The 23,173-nt window shown below is 43.1% G+C and overlaps 1 protein-coding gene across 3 annotated transcripts; it reads left to right on the forward strand.

Moving 5' to 3' along the window:
* The first annotated feature begins 330 nt into the window (after nt 1-330).
* Nucleotides 331-16,470, forward strand: dtd1 (D-aminoacyl-tRNA deacylase 1). 3 transcript variants are annotated; one of them, XM_085913076.1, is made up of 6 exons: nt 331-910; nt 1,265-1,355; nt 1,905-2,140; nt 4,091-4,188; nt 10,128-10,301; nt 15,342-16,470. In XM_085913076.1, the coding sequence occupies exons 1-5, from the start codon at nt 868-870 to the stop codon at nt 10,281-10,283; spliced, it is 624 nt and encodes a 207-aa protein (XP_085769202.1). In that variant the 5' UTR covers nt 331-867; the 3' UTR covers nt 10,284-10,301; nt 15,342-16,470. The 3 variants fall into 3 exon arrangements, with proteins under 3 accessions (XP_085769202.1, XP_085769204.1, XP_085769201.1); XM_085913078.1 differs by having other exon boundaries at nt 331-968; nt 10,128-10,292; nt 15,342-16,469; XM_085913075.1 differs by having other exon boundaries at nt 10,128-10,292; nt 15,342-16,468.
* Nucleotides 16,471-23,173: the final 6,703 nt, after the last annotated feature.

The following is a 23,173-nucleotide window of genomic DNA, read 5'->3' on the forward strand; positions in this document are numbered from 1 at the left end:
TTATTTGTACTTGAAATAAAATTGGCAGTAAATATTATTCTGCTTGTTTCAAGATATTACTTGATTATCTTATTTGATCCTATAGTCTTATCACTGAGTATTAACAACGGAAACAGCCAAATAAATAAATACCCCCCCCCCCCCCCCCCCACACACACACACACACACTTCAATAGATCTTCAGAGAAACTATGCTTCTCAACATTTCTTGAATTGGCACATAATTTACAACGGAAAACATTTCCCGGCAAAATATGAAGCATAATAATTAACACACAAAAAAAAGTGAATACACAGCTTGACACCAGCTCAGTGGCTGGCCTAGTAGTAGAGTGTCCGCCCTGAGACTGGAAGGTTGTGGGTTCAAACCCCGGCCGGGTCATACCAAAGACTATAAAAATGGAACCCATTGCCTCCCTGCTTGGCACTCAGCATTTAAGGGTTGGAATTGGGGGGTTAGATCACCAAAAATGATTCCCGAGCGCGGCGCCGCTGCTGCTCACTGCTCCCCTCTCCCCCAGGGGATGGATCAAAATCACATGGGGATGGGTTAAATGCAGAGGACAGAGCCCTTTGAGACTGCTTGTGATTTAGGGCTATATAAACTTGACTTGATTGATTGATTGATTGATTGATTGATTGATTGATTGATTGATTGATTGATTGTATCTGTAATCGAGGGAATGGCCATTTTCTTGTTTGTCTTGTTACCACTGGGTGACAATCTCTGCTCAAATGTAACGTGACGTGAGTGAAAGTGAAACTCTGGAAGAAACTGCTAGAGGGCGGCAACGTTTCTTCGACTTTACCCCGTGTGTGTGTTTATGTACTAGACGTGTCAACGTGCTAAAAAACATCATCGAAACAATGAAAGCAATCATCCAAAGAGTTACCAAGGCGTCTGTGACAGGTGAACAGTTCCCTCGATTTGAAACACTGCTTCGATTTAGTGTTTTGAATGTGTCGGGGTAAGTTCGTCTTGAATACAGGTTAAGCTAGCAGTAGCTTGGTTAGTATTGGAACGACTACACAATACTGCACTTAAAGTACACTACCGATCGTCTTTACATATTCAAGTTAGTGGCGCATGTGACCTTCGGTGGTGTTGGACACCAAATGATAACACCCCTGCCAAAGTAATTTATCATTTGGAAGCTGAAAGATGAGCTGAATTGCTGCTATCCCTTCATTGTTGCTCTTAACGTAGTCAGAGGAACACTTGACCCACTCATCAACTTTTTTTTCCCCTCGTTTTTTTCTGCAGTGGGAGACGATCAGATCAGCTCAATAGGACGTGGCTTGTGTGTACTGCTAGGGATATCTGTGGAGGACACCCACACAGATGCTGAGTACATGTAAGTGCAGGAGGGTCCGTGAGTTAAAACTGTTCTCACAGTTTTACATACCTGGCTTTGATATGAATGTTGGTTTTAAATAACAGTCCTCTCTTATTAGGTGAGCAATTTTAATACGTTGTAACGTTGACGAAAAACTCAATAATATTACATAGTATCAAATTGCATCATCATGTTCTCTCACGTGTCTCCCATTCAAGCCCTTTGGGTGCCTGGTCTGGCCAAGGGTATATATCCCTTATTTGACTGTTTTATGCAAGAAAAGTAACCCTTTTTTAACCTTCAAAGGGAAATATGGCATAAAATGTGAAAAATTAATCAAAATAATTGATTGGGAAAAACCAAGAGAAAATAAAATGAATAAAAAAAGAATTTCTTGAATGTTGAAATCAGGAGGGAGTAATATGATTTCCATGGATGGCTTAAGTGGTTGATCCAGTGGTGTCCTTTTAAATTAGGTGGATATACTGTACTTCTATTATTTTCTTGGTTCTGTTGTGGCTGGCACCCATTTCATTCATGTTTCTACATTTATGTTCTTGCCTGCAGTACACGTAAAATCCTGAACCTGCGGCTGTTTGAAGATGAGAATGGTCGGGCATGGAGCAAAAATGTTATGGACTGGGACTATGAGGTGCTGTGCGTGAGCCAGTTTACACTACAGTGCATACTGAAGGGTAACAAGCCGGACTTCCACTTGGCTATGCCTGCAGAACTGGCCCAACCTTTCTATGCCCGCATCCTGGATAACTTGAGGAGTGCCTACAAGCCTGAGCTGGTTAAAGGTGGGTCAAATAATGACACCTCCATTTGGTATGCTTTGATGTTTTGCCTTGATAGTGTTAACCACTTGCCATTTACAAATGAGCTGGTTAAAGGTGTCTCACCTTCATACAGTATGTTATGATGAACAGTACTTTTCCATTACATCCTATATGGTAAAAGGTCAATTATGCCTGAAAAGAAAGAACCGCTGGGCATTTACAAATGCACTCAGAACACTCAAACCTCTGGAGGACCGAAAGTGCCAAACTTGAATGAATATATACATCATGAGATGGTTCATCAAATAAAAAAAATACAGTTAATTAATTAATTACATAAATAATCCTTATTCCAACAGAAAATGCCAGAGGGTAGCAGCTCGAAGCAACTTTTTTTTATTTTTTTATTGGGGCAAGAAAAGAACTATAAACTTTCCATTTTTGGAACCATAAATTTAGTTCATGAAATTTCAATTATGAACTATGAACTGAACAAGTTCATTTTACAATTTGGGAACCGAACATTGAACTAGTTTGTGTAGAAAATGAACGTTCCCAACACTGTTTAAATACTTTTCCAAACATGTTCAATAAATGCTGGTCCAATTTCAAAAATATAATCGTGAAAATAATCAGGATTTCAATATTGAGGAAACGTAATCATGATTATGATTTTCATCCATAATCGAGCAGCCCTAACGAAAGATGATTTCATCTCATTGCAAAATACGCAAACTGTCAATTGCCAGAATTGGACACTTTGGGTTTCAAGTGGGATTACATTAAAATCAAATGTAAAATCAACTGTTACTCAAATCAACTTTACGGCGTCACGGACGATGTCAGTAGTCCGAGCATTCTCTTTCAAACACACGTGGAGCCTTTTGTGACGTCGAGGTCGGATGCGTGCGGATACTCCAGACGCATCGCATTCATATGTGATTTATTATCTGCATACAAAAGAAGCATAGCTAATGTGAAAATCTGAATTGTAATGTTCACAGTGCATGAAAAAAAAAGTCAGCTATGGGCAAAAAAAAAATCTGAATTGAGCTGCAGTCTGAAACTAGCCATAGTTATAAATTTACCAAATTGTACATCTTTATGACAACCAAAAATACTATCTTCTCTGATATCTTGAAGTATGAACTCGCTGAAAGCTGTAAAGTTTGGACTCCACTTCCAAAGTGTCATTGAAAAATATAATGTTATGTTTACACAGACCAGGCTCATCATTTGTGACATCACAAGCCATCAGTGCACCACATTAGACTTCATATCATCCAGGATCTTACTTTATTGTTGCCTTTTATTTAGATTTTGTGCGTTCGTGTGTGATTTTGTGCGTGTGTGTGTTTCCCACACTATTCTGAAAGGATGAGGGTAAAAACGGCGGTGCCTTTTAAAGGCATTCATTTTTTGTGAATGTAGTATTTTCTTAAAATTAGTAATCAAATGACAATTGATAACTGATGGCTTGAAAGATAAAGCCAGAATTCGTAGTACATATCCTCACTACTTTGGTGCTGTGGTATTATTTTTTAATTTAGCTGCAGATTTTTAACTGCCTGCAGTTAGGATGGCTACGGTCACAGTATTGAAGGGTCTGCTGGGCGATGCTACTTCTTTTTCCGTTTTGAATTATACCGGTACTATGGTGGAATATGGACCAAATCTGGAGATGCATGGAGTCTACTTGCGTTCCCACACTGCTGCTGTAACATCGGATGACAGTGGGCATAAAGGAAAATTTTTTTGTTTTACATTCATTCATTCATCTTCTGAACTGCCTTTCCTTATGAGGGCTGGAGCCTATCCCATACAAGATAACCAAAATAAATTCTGACTAATATCAAAATATGTAACATTTAAAATTTGTTATGATTGATTTCTTATGAAAATTCCTATAAACTAAATATTTTCTTGATGTTGGTGTCACCTACACGCTTACATATTTTCCTTGTGTTTTAGATGGAAAATTTGGGGCCTGCATGAAATTACACATTCAAAATGATGGTCCAGTTACGATTGAGCTGACGTCACCTCCTGTTTCTTCAGACCCCCGTCAGGTACTGAATGTTTAAAAATACACATTTACTGTTTTTATAGGTTCAAACACCAGACAGAGGGGCACTCGCTTGCTTGAAGACAAGAAAAACAATCAGTTGCCATGCTCACCACTTTTTCATACCCCATGATGGATACATGATTTATTTTTATTTTTTTTGTAGCCTTTCTTAATACTCCTGTTAATAAGCAACAATCACCCTGCCCTAAATGCCAAGCATCAATTGTAGCTGTGCTGTGACATTGCAATTCACCGTATTTTGCCCATTGCATGCATCTTTGAATTGCTCCCTTTTTGCATGACGTCCCAGCATGAACACTCTGGAATGGAAAACATCCTGAAGTAGTAATACTATTGCATTATATTTTCAGGTGTTGGTTTTTATAGACATATATCACTCTTATTATCATACATCAAAGGTTATGCTGTTCATTTATTTCAGTAACTTTGAAAGAATTCCCTGTGTTTACATAACGGACTTTGGCTACCCTCCCTTTAGTGGGCTCGGCTTGCTGGCCTAAAAGAAGGGATGTTAAACAGTCCAACAAAATTCTGTTGGAATGTTTAGCTCTGGGCAATGACGAACTGAAGCCAAAGCTGAACATTAGGGATAAAGTTTGGCACAGAGAGACAAATGACCAACATAGTTTGCTCCTTTTTCTCCTAGAATCTGGGATTTAGTGCACAGCAGGGTTAAGAAGCCATCTGACCAGGGTACAGATTTTTTTTTTTAAGCACACTTAGCCCCGGGTTCATGGGAGAGAAACATTTCTCTCCACTTGAATGTTGTGTGTATGTGCACGTGTGCAGGGTCTGACATTAAGGCGCTTTGAGTTTTGAATGATGTGCCAAGTTTTAGTGGTCCTGTCGGTATGGGTCCTGGCCCCATATATTCATATGATGTGCTCAGTTTCAATATCATATTTTATTATTGTACAAATTAGAATGAATGCTTCAAGGAATAAATCAAATACAAAATTAGTAAAGTGTTTACTTAGAACTCCAACGATGCACAATATACATTTATATATGTGTGTGTGTGCGTGCGTGCGTGCGTGCGTGCATGTGTGTGCGTGCGCATCGCACACAGGGCGTGTGTAAAGCATCAGTGCTGTAGTACTGGGGTAGTAGTGCCTGTAGCTAGTGCATGTTGCTTTCTGCTTGTCACCCTCTGCTTTCAGCTACTGCCACCAGCTAGGCCCTTGACAGGGGTGAAAAGAGGAGCAGAGTGCGTAAGCCTTCTCCTGCCGGTACATAGCCTCTCCACCGTCAAGATTCCTGCAGTGCCTCCCCGCGGCCACACGCGGATACTGGGTACCTTGCGGTCCCAGGCTAAACTGCAGGAGATCTCTGAGCAGCAGTGGGCCCCAGAGAGAACGCGTTCAGGCCCACCGGTGAACACGCCCTGGCGCCTCTCAACCACTGCTATGGGCAAATAGCACGGGCAGATGGGGCTCCCATCTAGGAGAAGCACACTCCAATATAAAACCAAAAACCCCAATGCCTAATGGGTGCACTCACATGTGCTATGGCTACGGGAGTCAACCCCTAACGAAAAAACTGGAGAAAACCCGCAATAGGCAGTCACCAATAGAGGTGATTCTGGCAGTCTTCTACAACTCTTCTCTACAGCAGGTCATGCACTGCATGCTACTGGAATTTGTAGGGAGGAGCCAAGGCAGTGAGGGTAGAGACTGCGTGCCACTTCCCTCACTACAATCTACTCCTTTGCGCTGGCCCGCTCCAGATACCCCACCCTCAACTCCAACTCCACTCTGTTCTGCTCAACCCGGGCAGCCTGCGGCAGTTGCCGGGTCATCCCTCTATGCGGTCGAAAATATAAGAATAAGAAAACCTACGTCAATCTCATCATTGCAACCTGGAACATCCACACACTTTTGGATGCGCGTGATGACTCTTGTCGCCCCCGAAGAAGAACAGCGCTGGTTGCCCATGAGCTGCAGAGATACAACATCGATATTGCAGCTCTCAGCGAAACCCGCTTCCAAGGAGAGGACTCGATAACAAAGGTGGGAGAAGGCTACAACTTCTTCTGGAAGGAGCTTCCGGAAGGCCCCCGCCGTCTCCACGGTGTAGGTTTTGCTGTGCGATCAAGCGTATCTCAGAGGATCCCTGAATCACCAGTCGGCATCAGTGAAAGACTGATGACCTGGCAGATTCCCCTCACAAGCAACCGATATGCCACCCTCATCAGTGCATATGCTCCAACACTGGATGCTGACCCTGAGTGCAAGGAACTCTTCTATGCCTCCTTGCACACCACCATGAATAAAACAGCTCCCACCGACAAGCTCATTCTACTCGGCGATTTCAACGCGAGAGTGGGCTCTGACGGTGTTTTATGGAAGGATGTGCTTGGGCAGCACGTTGTTGGTAAGCTCAATGCTAATGGTCTCCGCCTCCTCACATTTTGCTCTGAGAATCGACTGGTGATCACAAACACCTTGTTCCAGCTGAAGAACAAGTTCAAGACCTCCTGGCAACATCCTCGCTCCAAACACTGGCATCTCCTGGATTACATCATTGTCCGCCAAGCTGACAGGAAGGAAGTACGAATCACCAGAGCCATGCGTGGAGCTGACTGCTGGACAGATCACCGTCTAATCAGAGCCAAACTCATCCTCCAACTCCATCCTCCTCTCAGGAAAACACCACCCTGCAGGCGGCTTAACTGCGATACTCTGAAGTCCACGCACTCAGTCAACCTGATCAGGGAACAGATTGCGCTACATCTGTCTAAGATCCCTGTAACACCAACTGATGTCAACATCAGCACTACCTGGAGCACCCTTTGCACTGCCATTCACCAGGCGTCAGTAGAATCCATAGGGTACACCAGGCGGAGACACCAAAACTGGTTCGACAACAGTGGTATCCACAACCTACTTCAGGCAAAACCCAGCGCAGCCTCAGAGACAAGGAGAACAATTGGTGGGTCAAGAAAGCCAGCGAGATACAGCATCACGGGGATACTAACAACTCCCATGCTTTCTACGATGCCATCAAGTCTATCTATGGCCCACAGAGAAAGAACATAGCCCCGGTCAGATCAGCAGATGGTACCATCCTGTATAAGGACAAACAGCAGATCCTTGACAGATGGGCTGAGCATTTCAACACCCTGCTGAATACCCTATACCCAACCCGTATGGACACACTTGCCGACCTCCCCTGCCTGCCACCCGTCATTGATCTGGACTCACCCACTGCTTTGCCGAGGTACGGAAAGCCATCACCGGCCTGAAAAACAACAAGAGCCCGGGCTTTGATAGAATCCCGGCAGAAATTCTGAAGCATGGCGGATACCTCCTCAACCACAGACTACACCAGCTAATCACCACCATCTGAAGTCATCCCCCAAGATTGGAAGGATGCCAACATCATAGCAATCTTTAAGCGCAAATGTGACAAAGCAGACTGTGGGAACAGCAGAGGCATTTCTCTCTTATTAGTGGCAGGGAAGGTACTAGCACGGATCATGCTACTCCGCCTAGCATCCCATTTCAGTGAAAACATCCTGCCTGAATCCCAGTGCGGCTTCAGGCGTGAGCGAGGCACTGTTTACATGATTTTTGTTGCTAGACAGGTACAGGAGAAATGCAGAGAACACTGCAAAGACCTGTACCTAGCTTTCATTGATCTGTTCAAGGCCTTTGACACAGTCAACTGGGAACTGCTGTGGGAAGTGCTGGGGAAGCTGAGGGATCCACCCAAGTTCAGAAACCTCCTGCGTCAGTTCCACGACGGGATGCAAGCCTGTGTGAGCGTTGGTGGCCAACAATCCACATTCTTCAGTGTGGATGTGGGGGTCAAGCAAGGGTGTGTTCGAGCACCAACCATCTTCAACATTTTCCTCTCTGCTGTCACTGTCCTCTCTCATAAACCCCTTGACCCCTCTGATGGGGTACAGATACAGTGCAGATTGGATGGCAACCTATATTAATTAATATTCGGCGCCTTCACCAAAACCACCATCCAACACATCCTGGAGGTACAGTATGCAGACGACTGTGCTCTCCTCGCTCACTCACCACAGTCCCTACAGCGTGCGCTAAATGTGGTCGCCTCCTTGTACAGCGCCATTGGTCTTCAAATTAATATCAAGAAAAGACAGATAGTTGTGCAAGAGTCCATCTCCCAAACCTGCGCGCCCACCTTCACCCTCGATGGTCATCCCCTTGCCATCGTCCCACATTTCACCTACCTGGGCAGTATTCTGTCACCCTCCTGCAACATCGACAATGACATTCAGGTCCGCATCGGCCAGGCCTCCGCTGCCTTTGGCAGGCTCAGCTCCAGGCTCTTCCAGAATAGGAGTCTTACTATCTCCACCAAAGCAGCTGTGTATAAGGCAGTATGTCTGTCTACACTGCTATATGGCTCAGAAACCTGGACACATAGAGGCACATTCGAACCCTAGAGGCCTTCCACATCCGCTACCTGCAAAGGATCCTGGGTGTGTCTTGGGAAGACAGGGTGCCCTATGTTGAGATCTTCAACTGGACCCACACACACTCAGCATTGCCCTGCTCTTTGTGCAGAAACATCTACGTTGGGTAGGTCATGTGAGCCGTATGCCTACCCACCGGCTCCCTAGGCAGATCCTCTATGGCCAGTTTTTGGGTGGTCAGAGATCTGCAGGAGACCAGAAAAAGCGCTACAAGGATCACCTCAAAACCCTCCTGAAGAAGTGTGATATTACACCTACAGCACTCGAGTCCCTGGCTGCTGTTCGCCACACCTGGAGTTCCACCTGCCACCAGGGTATTACTCGCCTTCAGAAGCAGGCCACAGAGAGGAGGATACAACGCAGTGCACAGAGGCATCAGTGTGCTGCAGGACCCTTGTCCCTCATGTGGCAAGACCTGCGGATCACGCATCGGCCTGCACAGCCACATGGCTATGCACCGCTGCAAAACACCCCAATAACTGTCCATATTTTTAATCTGAAGCAACGTCATCATCAAAATCGATGGACTGCCTAGAGAGAAAGAAAGAGTGTGTGTGTATGTATGTGTGTGTGTGTGTGTGTGTGTGTGTGTGTGTGTGTGTGTGTGTGTGTGTGTGTGTGTGTGTGTGTGCGTGCGTGCGCGTGCGTATGCGTGCGTGTGTACGTTCACACACAGTGGCCCTCTGCATAATTGCGGTTCAGGTAAAAACAAAAAAGAAACCACACATATGATATATCCATCCATCCATTTTCTGAACCGCTTTGTCCCCACGGGGGTCGCGGCCGTGCTGGAGCCTATCCCAGCCCTCATCGGGCAGTAGGCGAGGGACACCCTGAACTGATTGCCAGCCAATTGTAGGGCACACAGAGACGAACAACCATTCGCACTCGCACCTAGGGACAATTTGTAGTGCTCAATCGGCCTACCAAGCATGTTTTTGGAATGTGGGAGGAAACAGGAGTGCCCGGAGAAAACCCATGCGGACACGGGGAGAACATGCAAACTCCACACAGGGAGGGCCGGAGGTGGAATCGAACCTGCACCCTCCTAACTGTGAGGCGGACGTGCTACCCAGTGCGCCACCGAGCCGCCCTCATATTATATATATATATATATATATATGTATATATATATATATATATATATATATATCTTTTAATTTTTCTGGTTTGTTTTCCACCATTTGCCGCCTTTGAAAACACTCCCGATTGTTTGCTGAGTTAGTCACAGCTGCGCACTGAGACACAACAGTGCTCTCTGTCACAACAATGTGCTTCATTATTGTGATCTTTCCACAACCATGAATAGCGCAGGGAAAAAAAAGCACCTTGCTTTTGAATATTTATTTATTTATTTATTTATTTATTTATTTTATTATTTTGATTGCTCATATGTCTTTTGAAAATCACAGAGGAAACCTTAAAGGTGAATTAACTAAGAACTTTTGTTTTTTTCTGTTCCCCCGCAGTTGTCCAAGCAGGACAAGCAGCAGCAAAGGAAAGAAAAGACACGCTCAAAGGGACCTTCTGAATCAAGTAGGGAGAAGAGTGCACTTCGTTCCCGACAGGACAATAATGCGAGTAGTGGGGCAGATGATGACGTATCTTCGGAAAGAGACCCCTAGCTCTCCTGAGTGAGTGTGGTAGGCAAATACACAAAAACATATCAGCGTATAATTTTTGTAAGACCCAAAGGACTTTTTATTATTATTATTTTCGTTTCGTTCAAGTTGTTATAAACATGGCAGTATAAAACACATTTTCATTGATAGTTTGCAAAATCACAGTAAAATGAAATATAGAGTTTCCATCAATCTCGTGTATGGAGCCAATATTGTAGCAAAACTATTTACAAATGCACATATCGTAATTTTCGGACTATAAGTCGCGTTTTTTGTCATAGTTTGGGTGGGGGGGGGCACTTATACTCAGGAGCGACTTATATGTGATTTTTCATCACAAATTTTCAAAATTCAAAAATCCGCGATGTAGTAAAACCGCGATATAGCAAGGGATTACTGTCATTTGAACTGCAAGTGACGTCACCCGTGCCGCACGACAGTTGTTTACATAAAGGGCAATGGATTCGATCACAGGATGACGAAGGGCCCCACGTACTACCGGCATCATTAGCGGCTTTGTTTGTAAGTGACACGGAGGATGAAGAGTTTGAAGAATTTAATGATTTGAAGTGACACAGAAGGTTTGAAAAACTATTATGGCTTTTACGCACGCCCGATCCTTCTCGACTGGAGCTCTCTTTCACCTCCGTGGATGGAAGTCGGGGGCTGACGCTCGGCCGGGTGGCTGTCCGGGGACGGTGGATGGGACTCGGACATGGCTTTTACGCGTGCACGCTCCTATTCTATGGAGCTCTCTTCCACCTCCGTGGCTGGAAGTCGGGGGCTGGCGCTCGGCCGAGTGGCTGTCCGGGGACGGTGGATGGGGCTCGGACATGGCTTTTACGCATGCACGCTCCTATTCTATGGAGCTCTCTTCCACCTCCATGGCTGGAAGTTCAGTAGTTGTTGGCTTGTTGAACTCTTGTTTTGTTACATAAAGAACCGTTTACCAAACCCACGGCTTTCCTGGTACTTTGGTAACGATACAATATAGTTATATACTAGATCTCTTCAGTGCACGCGCGGCGTTGTTGACATAAAGAACGAGGAATTTGATCGACGGATTTAATGATTTGGAGTGACACAGATGGTTTGATAATATTGTTGTAATATAGTTATTTGAAATATACTTTATATATTGTTATATGGGTCTGTGGAATAATTACAAATGCAACTTACAACGGGTCCGACGTGAGCATATGCGGCGCATACGCGGCATTGTTTACATAAAGCACGATCGATAGATTTAATGAATTGAAGTGACACAGATGGTTTGATAAACGTGTTATTTATGTAATACTTACTTGAATAACTCTGAATGTTACGTCAGGCCCGTTCTCAGCTCCTCGTTTGTGTATATGTCAAGTTAGCATACCATATCCTATAGCCTGTTGTTGCTGGTTCTTGTCTGTTTTTGGTGTTGGATTTTGACAAATAAATTTGTCCCAAAAGTGCTACTTATACTCCGGTGCGACTTATATGTTTTTTTTTCACTTTATTGTGCATTTTATGGCTGGTGCGACTTGTACTCCGGAGCAACTTATAGTCCGAAAATTACGGTACATGTAAAAAGAATCCTTGTCGGTAATCACAGTAAAAAATGTGTAACATAAATCTACAATCATGCAACTGAAGTCACACGTGTAACATGAATCTGCAAATGCATACATTGATTTGAATGCATAAGTGAGTGGCCTGTAAACACACACCCTTGATTTGCTGTACTCTCAAATGTGTCTTTTACGACAGTCTTGCTATACATATACAAATGCGTGAGACTATTTGCAAATGCGTATTTGCAGAGTTTTGGGGTGTCTCCGTATGTACACAATCAGACCCAAGGAAATGCTAATATTCACAATTTGTCTCCAGTCTTGTTCATCCGGCCATCGACTATTTTCATATTGTGTGTTTTCGGAGACAAGGAACATGGATGTGTGTGTTTTCGGAGACAAGGAACATGGATGACCCACTGTCAAGTACCAAGAATTGCCACACCTACACTGCTCAAAAAAATTAAAGGAACACTTTGAAAACACATCAGATTTCAATGGTGAAAAAAAAGTTGGATATCTTTACTGATATGGACAGTTTAATGTCTCAGGAACAAAAGGATGCCACATCTTTTGATGAAAATAAAAATTTCAGCCTACAGAGGGCTCAGTATATAGACACCCCAAAAATCAAAGTAAAAAAATGATGTGGCAGGCTTGTTCATTTTGCCTAAATTCAATTTCTGCAATTCAAAACTTTTTTCAGGTGATCGTGAGGGCCATTCAATTGTGTCAATTCCTTCATCCTCCAGATACTGTCTGCATACTCTTGCCACATGAGGCCGGGAATGTCGTGGATCAGGAGGAGCCCAGGACCTACTGCACTAGTGTAGGATCTGACAATGGGTGCAAGGATTTTATCCCGATACCTAATGGCAGTCAGAATGCCTGTAGAGGTCTGTTTGTCCCACCATGGAAATGCCTCCCCAGACCATCACTGACCCACCACCGAACCGGTCATGCTGAATGATGTTGCAGGCAGCATAGCGCTCTCCTTGGTTTCTCCAGACCCTTTCACGTCTATCACAGGTGCTCAGGGTAAACCTGCTCTCATCTGTGAAAAGCACAGGGCGCCAGTGGCGGACTTGCCAATTCTGGTGTTCTATGGCAAATGCCAATCGAGCTCCACGGTGCTGAGTAGTGAGCATAGGGCACACTACAGGACGTCGTGCCCTGAGGCCACCCTCGTGAAGTCTGTTTCTGACTGTTTGGGCAAAAACATTCACACCAGTAGCCTGCTGAAGGTCATTCTGTAGGGCTTGGGCAATGCTCAACCTGTTCCTCCTTGCACAAAGCAGCGGATATCGGTCCTGCTGATGGGATGAGGACCGTCTACGGCCCTGTGCAGTTCTCCTAGAGTAACTGCCTGTCTCCTGGAATCTCCTCCATGATCTGGAGATTGTACTGGGAGACTCATCAAATCTTCTTGCAACAGCACGCATGGATGTGTCATCCTGGAGGAGTTGGACAATCTGCGCAACTTCAGGAGGGTTAAGAAATCGCCTCATGCTTCCAGTCGTGATAATGACTCTTGCTAAAGCCAACACTTGTGGAAAAACTGTTTAAAAAGATCAAGAGGGTGGAGCTTGAAATGGCCTCCACCTGCAAAACCAGTCCTGTTTTGGGGACCATCTCGTTGTTGCTCCTCTAGTGTACCTGTTGTTAATTCCATCAACACCAATGCAGCTGAAAGTGATTAACAACCCCCTCTGCCACGTGCCTGACCAAAACCTTATCAGAAAAGTGTAATTGAATTCATGCCATACCCTGATAAAAAACGGTTCCTTTAATTTTTTGAGCAGTGTAGTTGCTGTTTGTTAGTGGATTGTCGTCCACCCTAATACATCTCCTTTTTGAGGGTGCTCCACATGCTGTTAGGGTTGAAGTCATAGGATTATGCTGGCTGGTTGTGTTGAGGAAATCTTCTGTCAGATGAATTTGTTCTATTAAAGTTAAAGTCCTAATGATCTTCGTCTCACACACACATCTGGGTGTGGAGAAATTTGTCCTCTGCATTTAACCCATCCCCATTTGATTTTGATCCATTCCCTGGGGGAGAGGGGAGCAGTGAGCAGCAGCGGTGCTGCGCTCGGGAATCATTTGGTGATCTAACCCCCCAATTTCAACCCTTAATGCTGAGTGCCAAGCAGGGAGGCAATGGGTCCCATTTTTATAGTCTTTAGTATGACCCGGCCAGGGTTTGAACCCACAACCTTCCAGTCTCAGGGCGGACACTCTATTACTAGGCCACTGAAACTTACTTACTAGTATAGTTGATCAGACTTTATGAAGTACATTTAATATGTTTAAGTGCTGAGAATGTGTGCAAAGACTAAAAACAATTTAGTTCCAAGTCGCACCAGTGTACAAGTCACATTTTTGGGAGGACTTTATTTGACAAAATCCAACACCAACAACAGACATGAACAGGCAACATCAGGCTAAACGATACGGTATGCTAACGTTACATAAACACAAACGAGGAACTGAGAACGTGTCTGACGTAACATTAACAGTGATTCAAATAACTATAATATGAATAACGCGTTTATCAAACCATCCGTGTCTCTCCAAATCATTAAATTCATTGAAATCTTTGTCCTTTGTGTAAACAACGCTGCTGACCCCGGAAATACATGCGGCGCTGAGGTAGGACACGTCGTCATTTGCGGTTCCAGTTACTCCACAGGCCTATTTAGCTATATATAAACTATATATCAAATAACTATAACAGAAATAACGATTGTATCGAACCATCCGTGTCATTCCAAAACATTAAATCAATTGAAATCTTCGTCCTCTGTGTCAATCACTGTCCTCTGTGTTATAATGTAACTCCATTATAACATAACAGTTATAATTATAACTCCACTGACTCTGTAAGTCAGTGAATGGATTCAGACTCATTGTCAGTTGTGGTTACAATTATTCCACAGGCCTAGTGTGACCTCATGCGGTTTAAAGTGGAAATAACATGTGAAGTGATCAACTATACTAGTAAGTAAGTAATGTGTTGATGATCAAGTAATCATGTGTTAATAATTTCACATATTGTTGCTCCTGATTACAAGTCGCACCCCCCCTCGGCCAAAAAAATGGGATTTATATTCAGGAAAATATGGTAATTTGGAATACTGTCTTGGTGCCTTCTTTGCATTTGATAAAGCACAAAGCACGCACATCTGAAATGTTTGTGTAATTCCCATCAGCTGGTAATGATCTCTGTCTCGGGTTGGAACTTCAGTCGACAGCTGTACAATTTCTCATTTTTAAGTTAGGATGCCAAAAGATAACTAAAAGAAGATTTGGGTGTGTGCTTGTGCTCTAGCTTATAACTTTAGATATTCACACATTATTTTGACATAGATTGAATTTTTTATTTTTAAAAACTGCACTGACATGCATTTCTATACATCCTTGCTAGTAGAGGATGCTTGTGCTGGGAAATAAACTGTTTACTTTTGTGTTTTTGTTTTTCAATTTCAATCTTTTGTGTTCCCTCATACAGATGATAAAACAACTAATTCAGTTTCCTCAGGAAGGACTTGATTGTCCAGTCCAAAACTTATCAGGAGTGTTTGGAAATCAGCGGTCATCCCATCTTCCAGTAAAGGTTAATTCCATGAAGTGTCCTGCATAATCAAACCAACAAAACCTGAAAGACTTGTTGCAAACAATGACCTTGATCCGCTTATGTTGGCACAATTTCTTGGGATTTTCCCACTGTATTTATTTTTCATTTTACCGTTTTTCCGAACTATAAGGCGCACCGGACTATAAGGCGCACCTTCAATAAATGGCCCATTTTAAAACGTTGTCCTTATATAAGGCGCACAGGACTATAAGGCGCACCATTAATGCATCATGTCAGATTTCTAATCCAAATCAAATCATTCTGCATTTTATCTTTTTATTTAAACTTCAGGTGCAACAAATTACTTTATAATCACAAAATAATGATCCATAGTCTTTTTGATTCATGATTCATAGTCTTCAGTGGGCCACTTATGATTGATTTCATGACACAATGCTTCGGGCCAGTTTAAATTTAGGAATTTGGTCCATATATAAGGCGCACCGGACTATAAGGCGCACTGTCGGCTTTTGAGAAAATTTTATGCATGCCTTATAGTCAGGTAAACACGGTACTTTGTTTGTGTTTTATAGCATATTCTGCGTCTACAAAACCATGCACTGATTTGAAACAAATTTAGGATGTGACTCTATTGTGAAATTCTTTCACACTTCATAGCTACAGATTAGTAGCATTGACAAATTTCCTGATAGCATTCCTGCCAGTGTGTCAGTGCACCATTTTCCTGAAAATGGTGATCAAAATCATTAGCAGCTTGTGGAAACCAGATCAGTAACAGTTCATCCCTCAAAGAAAAAGAGGACATAATGTGTATTTATGCAATAAGACTTTGAATAAAATATTATTGATCGGTAATGTATGGGCTTCATCATTATGTCAATATGTTTGAATTGGTTTAGATATCATAGCATCAAATCAGGGAGTGATCTTGTAGACAGCCTGTAGTTCAATTTAAAGTGCTTGAAACATTGAACATAAATACCATAGTTAATGTACGAGGATTTCCAAATGTCTTATGTCTCATTGTCATGAATAAATGTGTTTCTTTGAATTTTTTTTTTTGCCTCCATAAATTTACTAAAATTCCCATTGGAATGCAATATCTCATTGTTATTACAAGGAAAGACAATTTAGAGTTTTTGCATTTTAACAAAAAATATTGAGTTGATATATGATTTTGTATTTGCGGACCACATAAAATAATGGTGGGTTGAATCTTCCATCCATCCATTCATTTTCCATACCGCTTGTCCCCATATATACACACACATGCGCATGCATTAGATCCAGATGGAGATACCAAAAAATATGCGCAGTGCTGATCTCTTTTCTCATAATTCACTTTGGCTGTAAATCCAAAAGGGTTTAAGTAATAAGCAAAGAATAAGGTAACTGGTCTCACTGTTTTAATACTTTTTGAAGGTGAGTGAATGGATGTATTTCTGCATGCCCAACTATACATACATACCCTTCCCCCATTATCACTTGCAAATGATGCTCAGCAGAGATTCCCTTGTGCTGTTGTCGAGCAGCAAGAGGACAGGAAACAAAGTTGCTCTTACCCCGGACTTGAGGACTGTCGGAAAGAGAAGACATGATCCAAATATGCATGGTTGTGAACAAGGTTTAGTTGTTTCACTTTAAATGTAGTTGGAATGTGATAATTTCAATTGTGGTGACTACACTACGATTCAAATAGCAGGCATACATGAGGTAAAACAACAACAAGATTACTTTGTGTGGCATTGGATTTATTAAAGCGATGTACTGGAAGCATGTTGAAAAAGGTAAATGTATTCCTGTGCGGTAGAGGGTAAGAGTGTACAGTATACAGGACAGTGAGTTAAATTCCAGGCCTTTTCCTGCACATGGAGCTAGCCACACAGGTTTTCGCTCTCTATTACTTATCTTTCATCTTGTGAGAAATAGAGAGTCCTTTGCCAAGCCCACTGGCAATGGAAAAACAATTTAACTGGAATTAATTTGTTTCCCCTCCCTCCTCCTCCTTACATCCCCTACATTGTTGTCTTTCTTTGTGCCTCAGAGTTTTCATGTAAGAGTTTACATTTTGTTTCAGTACTTCCATGACCAGTCACAGTTCAGAGGGTTCAGCCTGAAGTTCATGACAGGTTTAAGGCCTCCAGGTATGCTTGGATTCTCAATGGGGTTTTTGTCTGTTTCTTTGTTAGTTACCTTTTTTTTTTTTTTTTTTTTACTCTGTTGATATTTTTGATCTGTGGAATGCAGGGACCTGCAGAGGAGGCAATGGAGGCCGTGCCTCCCCTGCCATCATATGAAGGGGAAAAATCAAATTCTATTTATTATAAAGTCATTTTCCTTTTAATTTCAGTAGTTAACTAATTTCCGTATTTAAGCTGATGTATACAATATCTAGTGTTTTTTGTCATCTGTCTGTAACGTCGTGTTTCTTTAGATGAATAAAACGGCTTTGAAAAGAGACCCAACGGAGGCAACAAAAAAAAGTTCTCCAGCCATATGGCAGGGAGCGCAAGTGATCCCGGGATACTTCATGCACCTGTAGAATAAGTGATCTCCAGTTCAAATTTACAGTGAACGACTGAGCATTTATTTTGTTTTACATTCTGTTTTTGTTTTTACATTTCGTTTGACAATGGGGGATTACATATCCAAACGATTTTCAACTATGGATTTTCGGTCGAAGCAGGAGGTCATCAATAAAGGAAGACCAACTCCGGAGTTTAAAGGTTTGATTCGGACAACGGGACTTCGGAGCATGTCTTTTCAAACGGAGTGGTACGCACGATCAAAAACAAGTTTTTGATTCCATGTGCTTTCTTGAGTGTTTTTATGTGTGAAGACTGCTAATATAGGCTTTTAATTAAAATAGTTCAAATTCAATAATGAATAAGCTACTCTAGAGCAACGTTCCCCAACCTTTTTTCTGACACGGTTAGGTGTCGGACATATTTTACCAGGGGGGGGAGACGTCAGTGCCTCCCGCGTCGTGAACCTCAATGCACGTCACTGGTGGAATGTCACATATATTCCAGACGCATCTTTTTTGTCACATAAATATTTGTCCTGCTCTGCACCATTGCGGTTTAGGAGGTAAATGACAGACATCAGTGAGATGTGCTTCTCTGGCTCCCCGGGCAGCCCTATTCAAATTGTCCACACCAGAGATCCTCATGTTGGTAGTACTGACCTCCGTGTGTTTGTGGCTGTTGCCAGGACTGTCCACCAGACGGAGCTGTTCCTGCCTTTTGCATCGGCACCCCGGGTTGATGTGGCGGGCCTCCGGCTGGGCGGTCGATACTGTGGGCATTCTTTTGCCCAGTGATCGGTTTCGCCGCAGATGAAGCATGCGTTGGGCGAATGGGGTTTGTATGTTGCCCTCCCCGAGTAAGCAGGTGCACTCCCTCCCCGGCCTCTGTATCCGCCCCGGAACTGGCCCCTTCCGCGCCCCACCACCTGAGGAGCCTGTGACATTTGCATTTCCTTTTTCTGTGATTTAGACTGTTTAGCTTCACCAGGCATTTTTGCCAACTGTAATTTCAACAACTGTTTGGATAATGTGTCTGTCTCGTTTTCAACTTTAGCTTGTGACTCAGTGAACATTCTGCAGTGATGCAAAAGATGACGTTTAAATCGTTCTTCGGCACAAACCAGAATGTCAGGGTCTGACATTAGCTGGTTCTTCACATCTGGCGGAAGTCCATCCACCAGCGCCGGCCGGAAGAGCACCTCTGCCTCGTGCGTGAGAGCCGGATGGTGACCTGTGGTTTCAATCCAACTTTCCACACATGTTGCATAATGTTGTGCAGGTGACATTTTCACATCATAAGGAAACGTAGTGGGGGCCAGATCAGTGGGTTGTGGGAAAGTCAATTTAATGTTTTCAAACAGGGGCGCTGCTACTTGTGGCAAGGGCACCTCCCTCCCCATTCTCGCTGTGCCTTCTGCTTCCTCAATCGCCTGCAATTGCACTAGGGAGCATGCTCCTGCCAACATCTGGCGCATGTCACCAAGTGTACAGCTCTGCCCACTCATCAGAGCCAAAAATTTGTTCAGCCACACCTTGCCTCCTCTGTTTTTCTCACATTAACAACACTTTGTACGGGCAGTTTCTTCTGAGTGCCAAACAAAGCTGTTGCAGCTGTTGCCAAATTGTGCAAAGAGCGTCGCTCTTCCTCCTTCTCCCTAATGTGCTTCTCGAGCACCTTGCGCTTACGCCAGCCGGTGCCTTTCTGCTCGTCCTCTAAGGCGAGCTTTCCTTTCAGCACCACACTCTCTTTTTGCTGCAACTGCCGTGCCAGACGTTCCATGTCCCAAGTTGTTGAAAAGCCCTGAAACAATTTGTCGGCTTCCAATTTCGCGAAGACTTTTTGGTGTCTCACACGCTCCTTTGCCACTTTCTTTTGGTCAATGCCACTCACAATTTGCGCTTCCACATCAGCATACATTCCTTCAATCTCACTCCATTCATTCCTCTCAGCACACACACTCCTCTCATCACACACACTCCCCCAATTTGGTTCATTTTGGATATTTTAGCGGTCTGATCTCTCACAGGAGGAACTATTACCACCGGATATTTTTTGAGGAGGCCTCACTTCCCATCGGGGATCTCTAAATAACCCCAGCTATTTGAATACGATCGTCACCGCACTCGCCCGCTACGACAAAGCACTAGGTCCTTGACCTATCCTTAGTACGCGTAAGTCCCTGACTTTACCGTACACGTTACACACGTAAGTTCCAAACTTATTCACCGTATGTATCTTAACTTCTTGCACACCTTATTTGATCTGAACAACAGTCTTCTCTTAAATTTCCTCTTTCAATTTGCAGAATTTCGACTTATAGTAACAGGCATTCTGCTTACCTTATCAGTGATGAGCGCTCAGGGTTGAGAAGACGTCGTACCAGCTCAACGTTGTGCACTTATTCCAAACGGTTCGCCGACCGGGAGACAGTGTCCCTGACACTGTCCGGTGTCCTGGATACAGACCATGAGTTGTCAATTACCCTTCTCTTGACATCATGTCAGGGTCACCAAGAAATTGTTAGGCTACGGATTTTAGCTATTGATCTGACTCCAAATTGCGATCAACACTTAATACGAGTTGCTATGTCCCAATCAACACTGGTGCAACTAACAATTTTGCGAGTTCGTTCTGTCAAAGAGAAGACCAGTAGATCAGTCAGACCAAATTTACCAATTGTTTATTCCTGACAAAGCGAACTAATACAGGCCTGGGTCCCGGGTCCCTCACACTAAAACTCGTGCGTTTTTGTGACCACCAAAAGACGACACAATCTTCCGGGTTGCCCAGTTTTAAAGAAACACAATATGAATATTATAACATGCAAAATATTGTGTGATGATTGGTCGATGGGCATCTCCTCCCCGTCGAGGTGTTATCGCTGTGGTCAGCCGGTTGGGTTTTTTCCCTCTCGAAGCCCGACCACCCGGACGTGGTTTTGTTCTTTGTTCTCGTTTCTCACCGACCTTGAGGTGTTATCGTCCGGTACTCCCTTCGTCCGGTAATCCCTGTCAGGGCCTGTTCTACAACACTTTGAAGAAAACAAGTTCATGCAGTGTGCCTGCACATTCTTCACCACCCACCAATCCACATGAGCACTCCAATACTAGATATTATATTGATATGATTATAAGTTTAACACAACCTTAAAAATATATTTGCAAACTGCTGAAATCACATTTCCCTTTAATTTCTATCCGAGTTACGGCAGGTGAGCAAATAAGCCATCTGCACATCTCATTTTCGCATGCGTGAGAATAAAGTGTAAAAAAAAAGGCTACCAAACAACACACGGTTTTATATCAGTGCATATTTGTATGTGTCTGCCTCGTTGGATTTCCTTAATGGGGAGTGCGCCAGTCGCAATAATACTAATACCAACTGTCTATGCCCAAATTACTCAATGCATGTTCGTTTTTCTTCTGATTAAGGAAGCTATTTATACACAATAAAAAAACATACTCACACAAGATGGGTTATATTTGATCCGATCTGTATTGATTCAATGGGTTCAGGAAAGTGTACAGCGCTGGACCGCTTTTTCTACTCTGCTGAAGCTCGTGCCCGCGTACGGGCCGAGTCAAAATTCCGGTACTCTACTCCTGGGGTCCTGACATTTCTATAGTTGCCTGCCAATGTTACGACTCTAAAGATACGTATTTCGGTTGAGGTCTCATTAGCATCCTTGGGCATCTGTTACTCAAGCCTTTCTGTCTGGACTCCACATCCTTGTGTGTCTCAGACACAAAGGCGACCCACCTTCGCTGTCACCATGGGGTTGTTCTCCCGGCAGATTTCCCTGCAAACATGAAACTTATTTGGTCTCCAAAATAGTTATGCTGACTATGAACAAACTGTTTACTGATAATATGAAAAAATGTTCAAAATACTTTCGGACCTCCTTGTCTATTTAGTATCTCAGAATACTTCATCATGTCTTAGCTCATCGTCTGTCATACTGACTTTCTAAAATGTGCAAGCTGTTAATGTTGTCAGAGTATATATACACAAAATAATTGGTACATGCTTAAACATGCTTAAAATATATTAATACATTTGAACACATGGACTTTAAACCTATTGATATGTATATGTTTTGTTTTTTTTACAGGGAATTTAACGTAATTTTCGGACTATAAGTCGCTCCGGAGTATAAGTCGCACCAGCCATAAAATGCACAATAAAGTGAAAAAAACCCCATATATCAGTCACACCGGAGTATAAGTCGCACTTTTGGGGCAAAAACAGACATGAACCAGCAACAACAGGCTAAACGATACGGTATGCTAACGTGACATATACACAAACGAGGAGCTGAGAACGGGCCTGACGTAACATTCAGAGTTATTCAAGTAAGTATTACATAAATAACACGTTTATCAAACCATCTGTGTCACTCCAATTCATTAAATCCATCGATCGTGCTTTTTGTAAACATTGCCGCGTATGCGCCGCATATGCTCACGTCGGACCCGTTGTAAGTTGCATTTCTAATTCTTCCACAGACCCATATAACAATATATAAAGTATATTTCAAATAGTGATCATATTAAGACAATATTATCAAACCATCTGTCACTCCAAATGATTAAATCCATCGATCAAATTCCTCGTTCTTTATGTCAACAATGCCGCGCGTTCGCTGCAGAGATCTAGTATATAACTATATTGTGGCGTTAACAAAGTACCAGGAAAGACGTGGGTTTGGTAAACGGCTCTTTATTTAACAAAACAAGAGTTCAACGAGCCAACAACTACTGAACTTCCAGCCATGGAGGTGAAAGAAAGCTCTGTAGAGTATGACTGGGCGTGCGTAAAAGCAGTTCAAATGACACTAATCCCTTGCTACATCGCGGTTCGTTTATCGCGGCTTCACTACATAGCAGATTTTTGAATTTTGAAAATTTGGGAAAAAATCACATAAGTCGCTCCTGAGTATAAGTCGCCCCCCCACCCAAACTATGACCAAAACCGTGACTTATAGTCCGAAAATTACAGTAATATCCCTTCAGTACACCTTAAAGCTTGAAGGCATTGATTTAAAGGATTTAAGCCTTAAGTGACAAATGACAAGTGCACTATGTGCCATGTTTAACTGCTCTATAAGGCAAGAGACTGGTTGACGATAAAGAACCCCCTCCTCAGCCCCCGCAGCCAAAGACATCGTGGGCTGAATCTCCCTATTTTTCACAACTTAAAGTTGGCAAGTATGTAATA

The sequence above is a fragment of the Syngnathus leptorhynchus genome, chromosome 5, assembly GCF_054491065.1.
Source record: "Syngnathus leptorhynchus isolate UIUO chromosome 5, UIUO_Slep, whole genome shotgun sequence".
NCBI classification, from domain to species: domain Eukaryota; kingdom Metazoa; phylum Chordata; class Actinopteri; order Syngnathiformes; family Syngnathidae; genus Syngnathus; species Syngnathus leptorhynchus.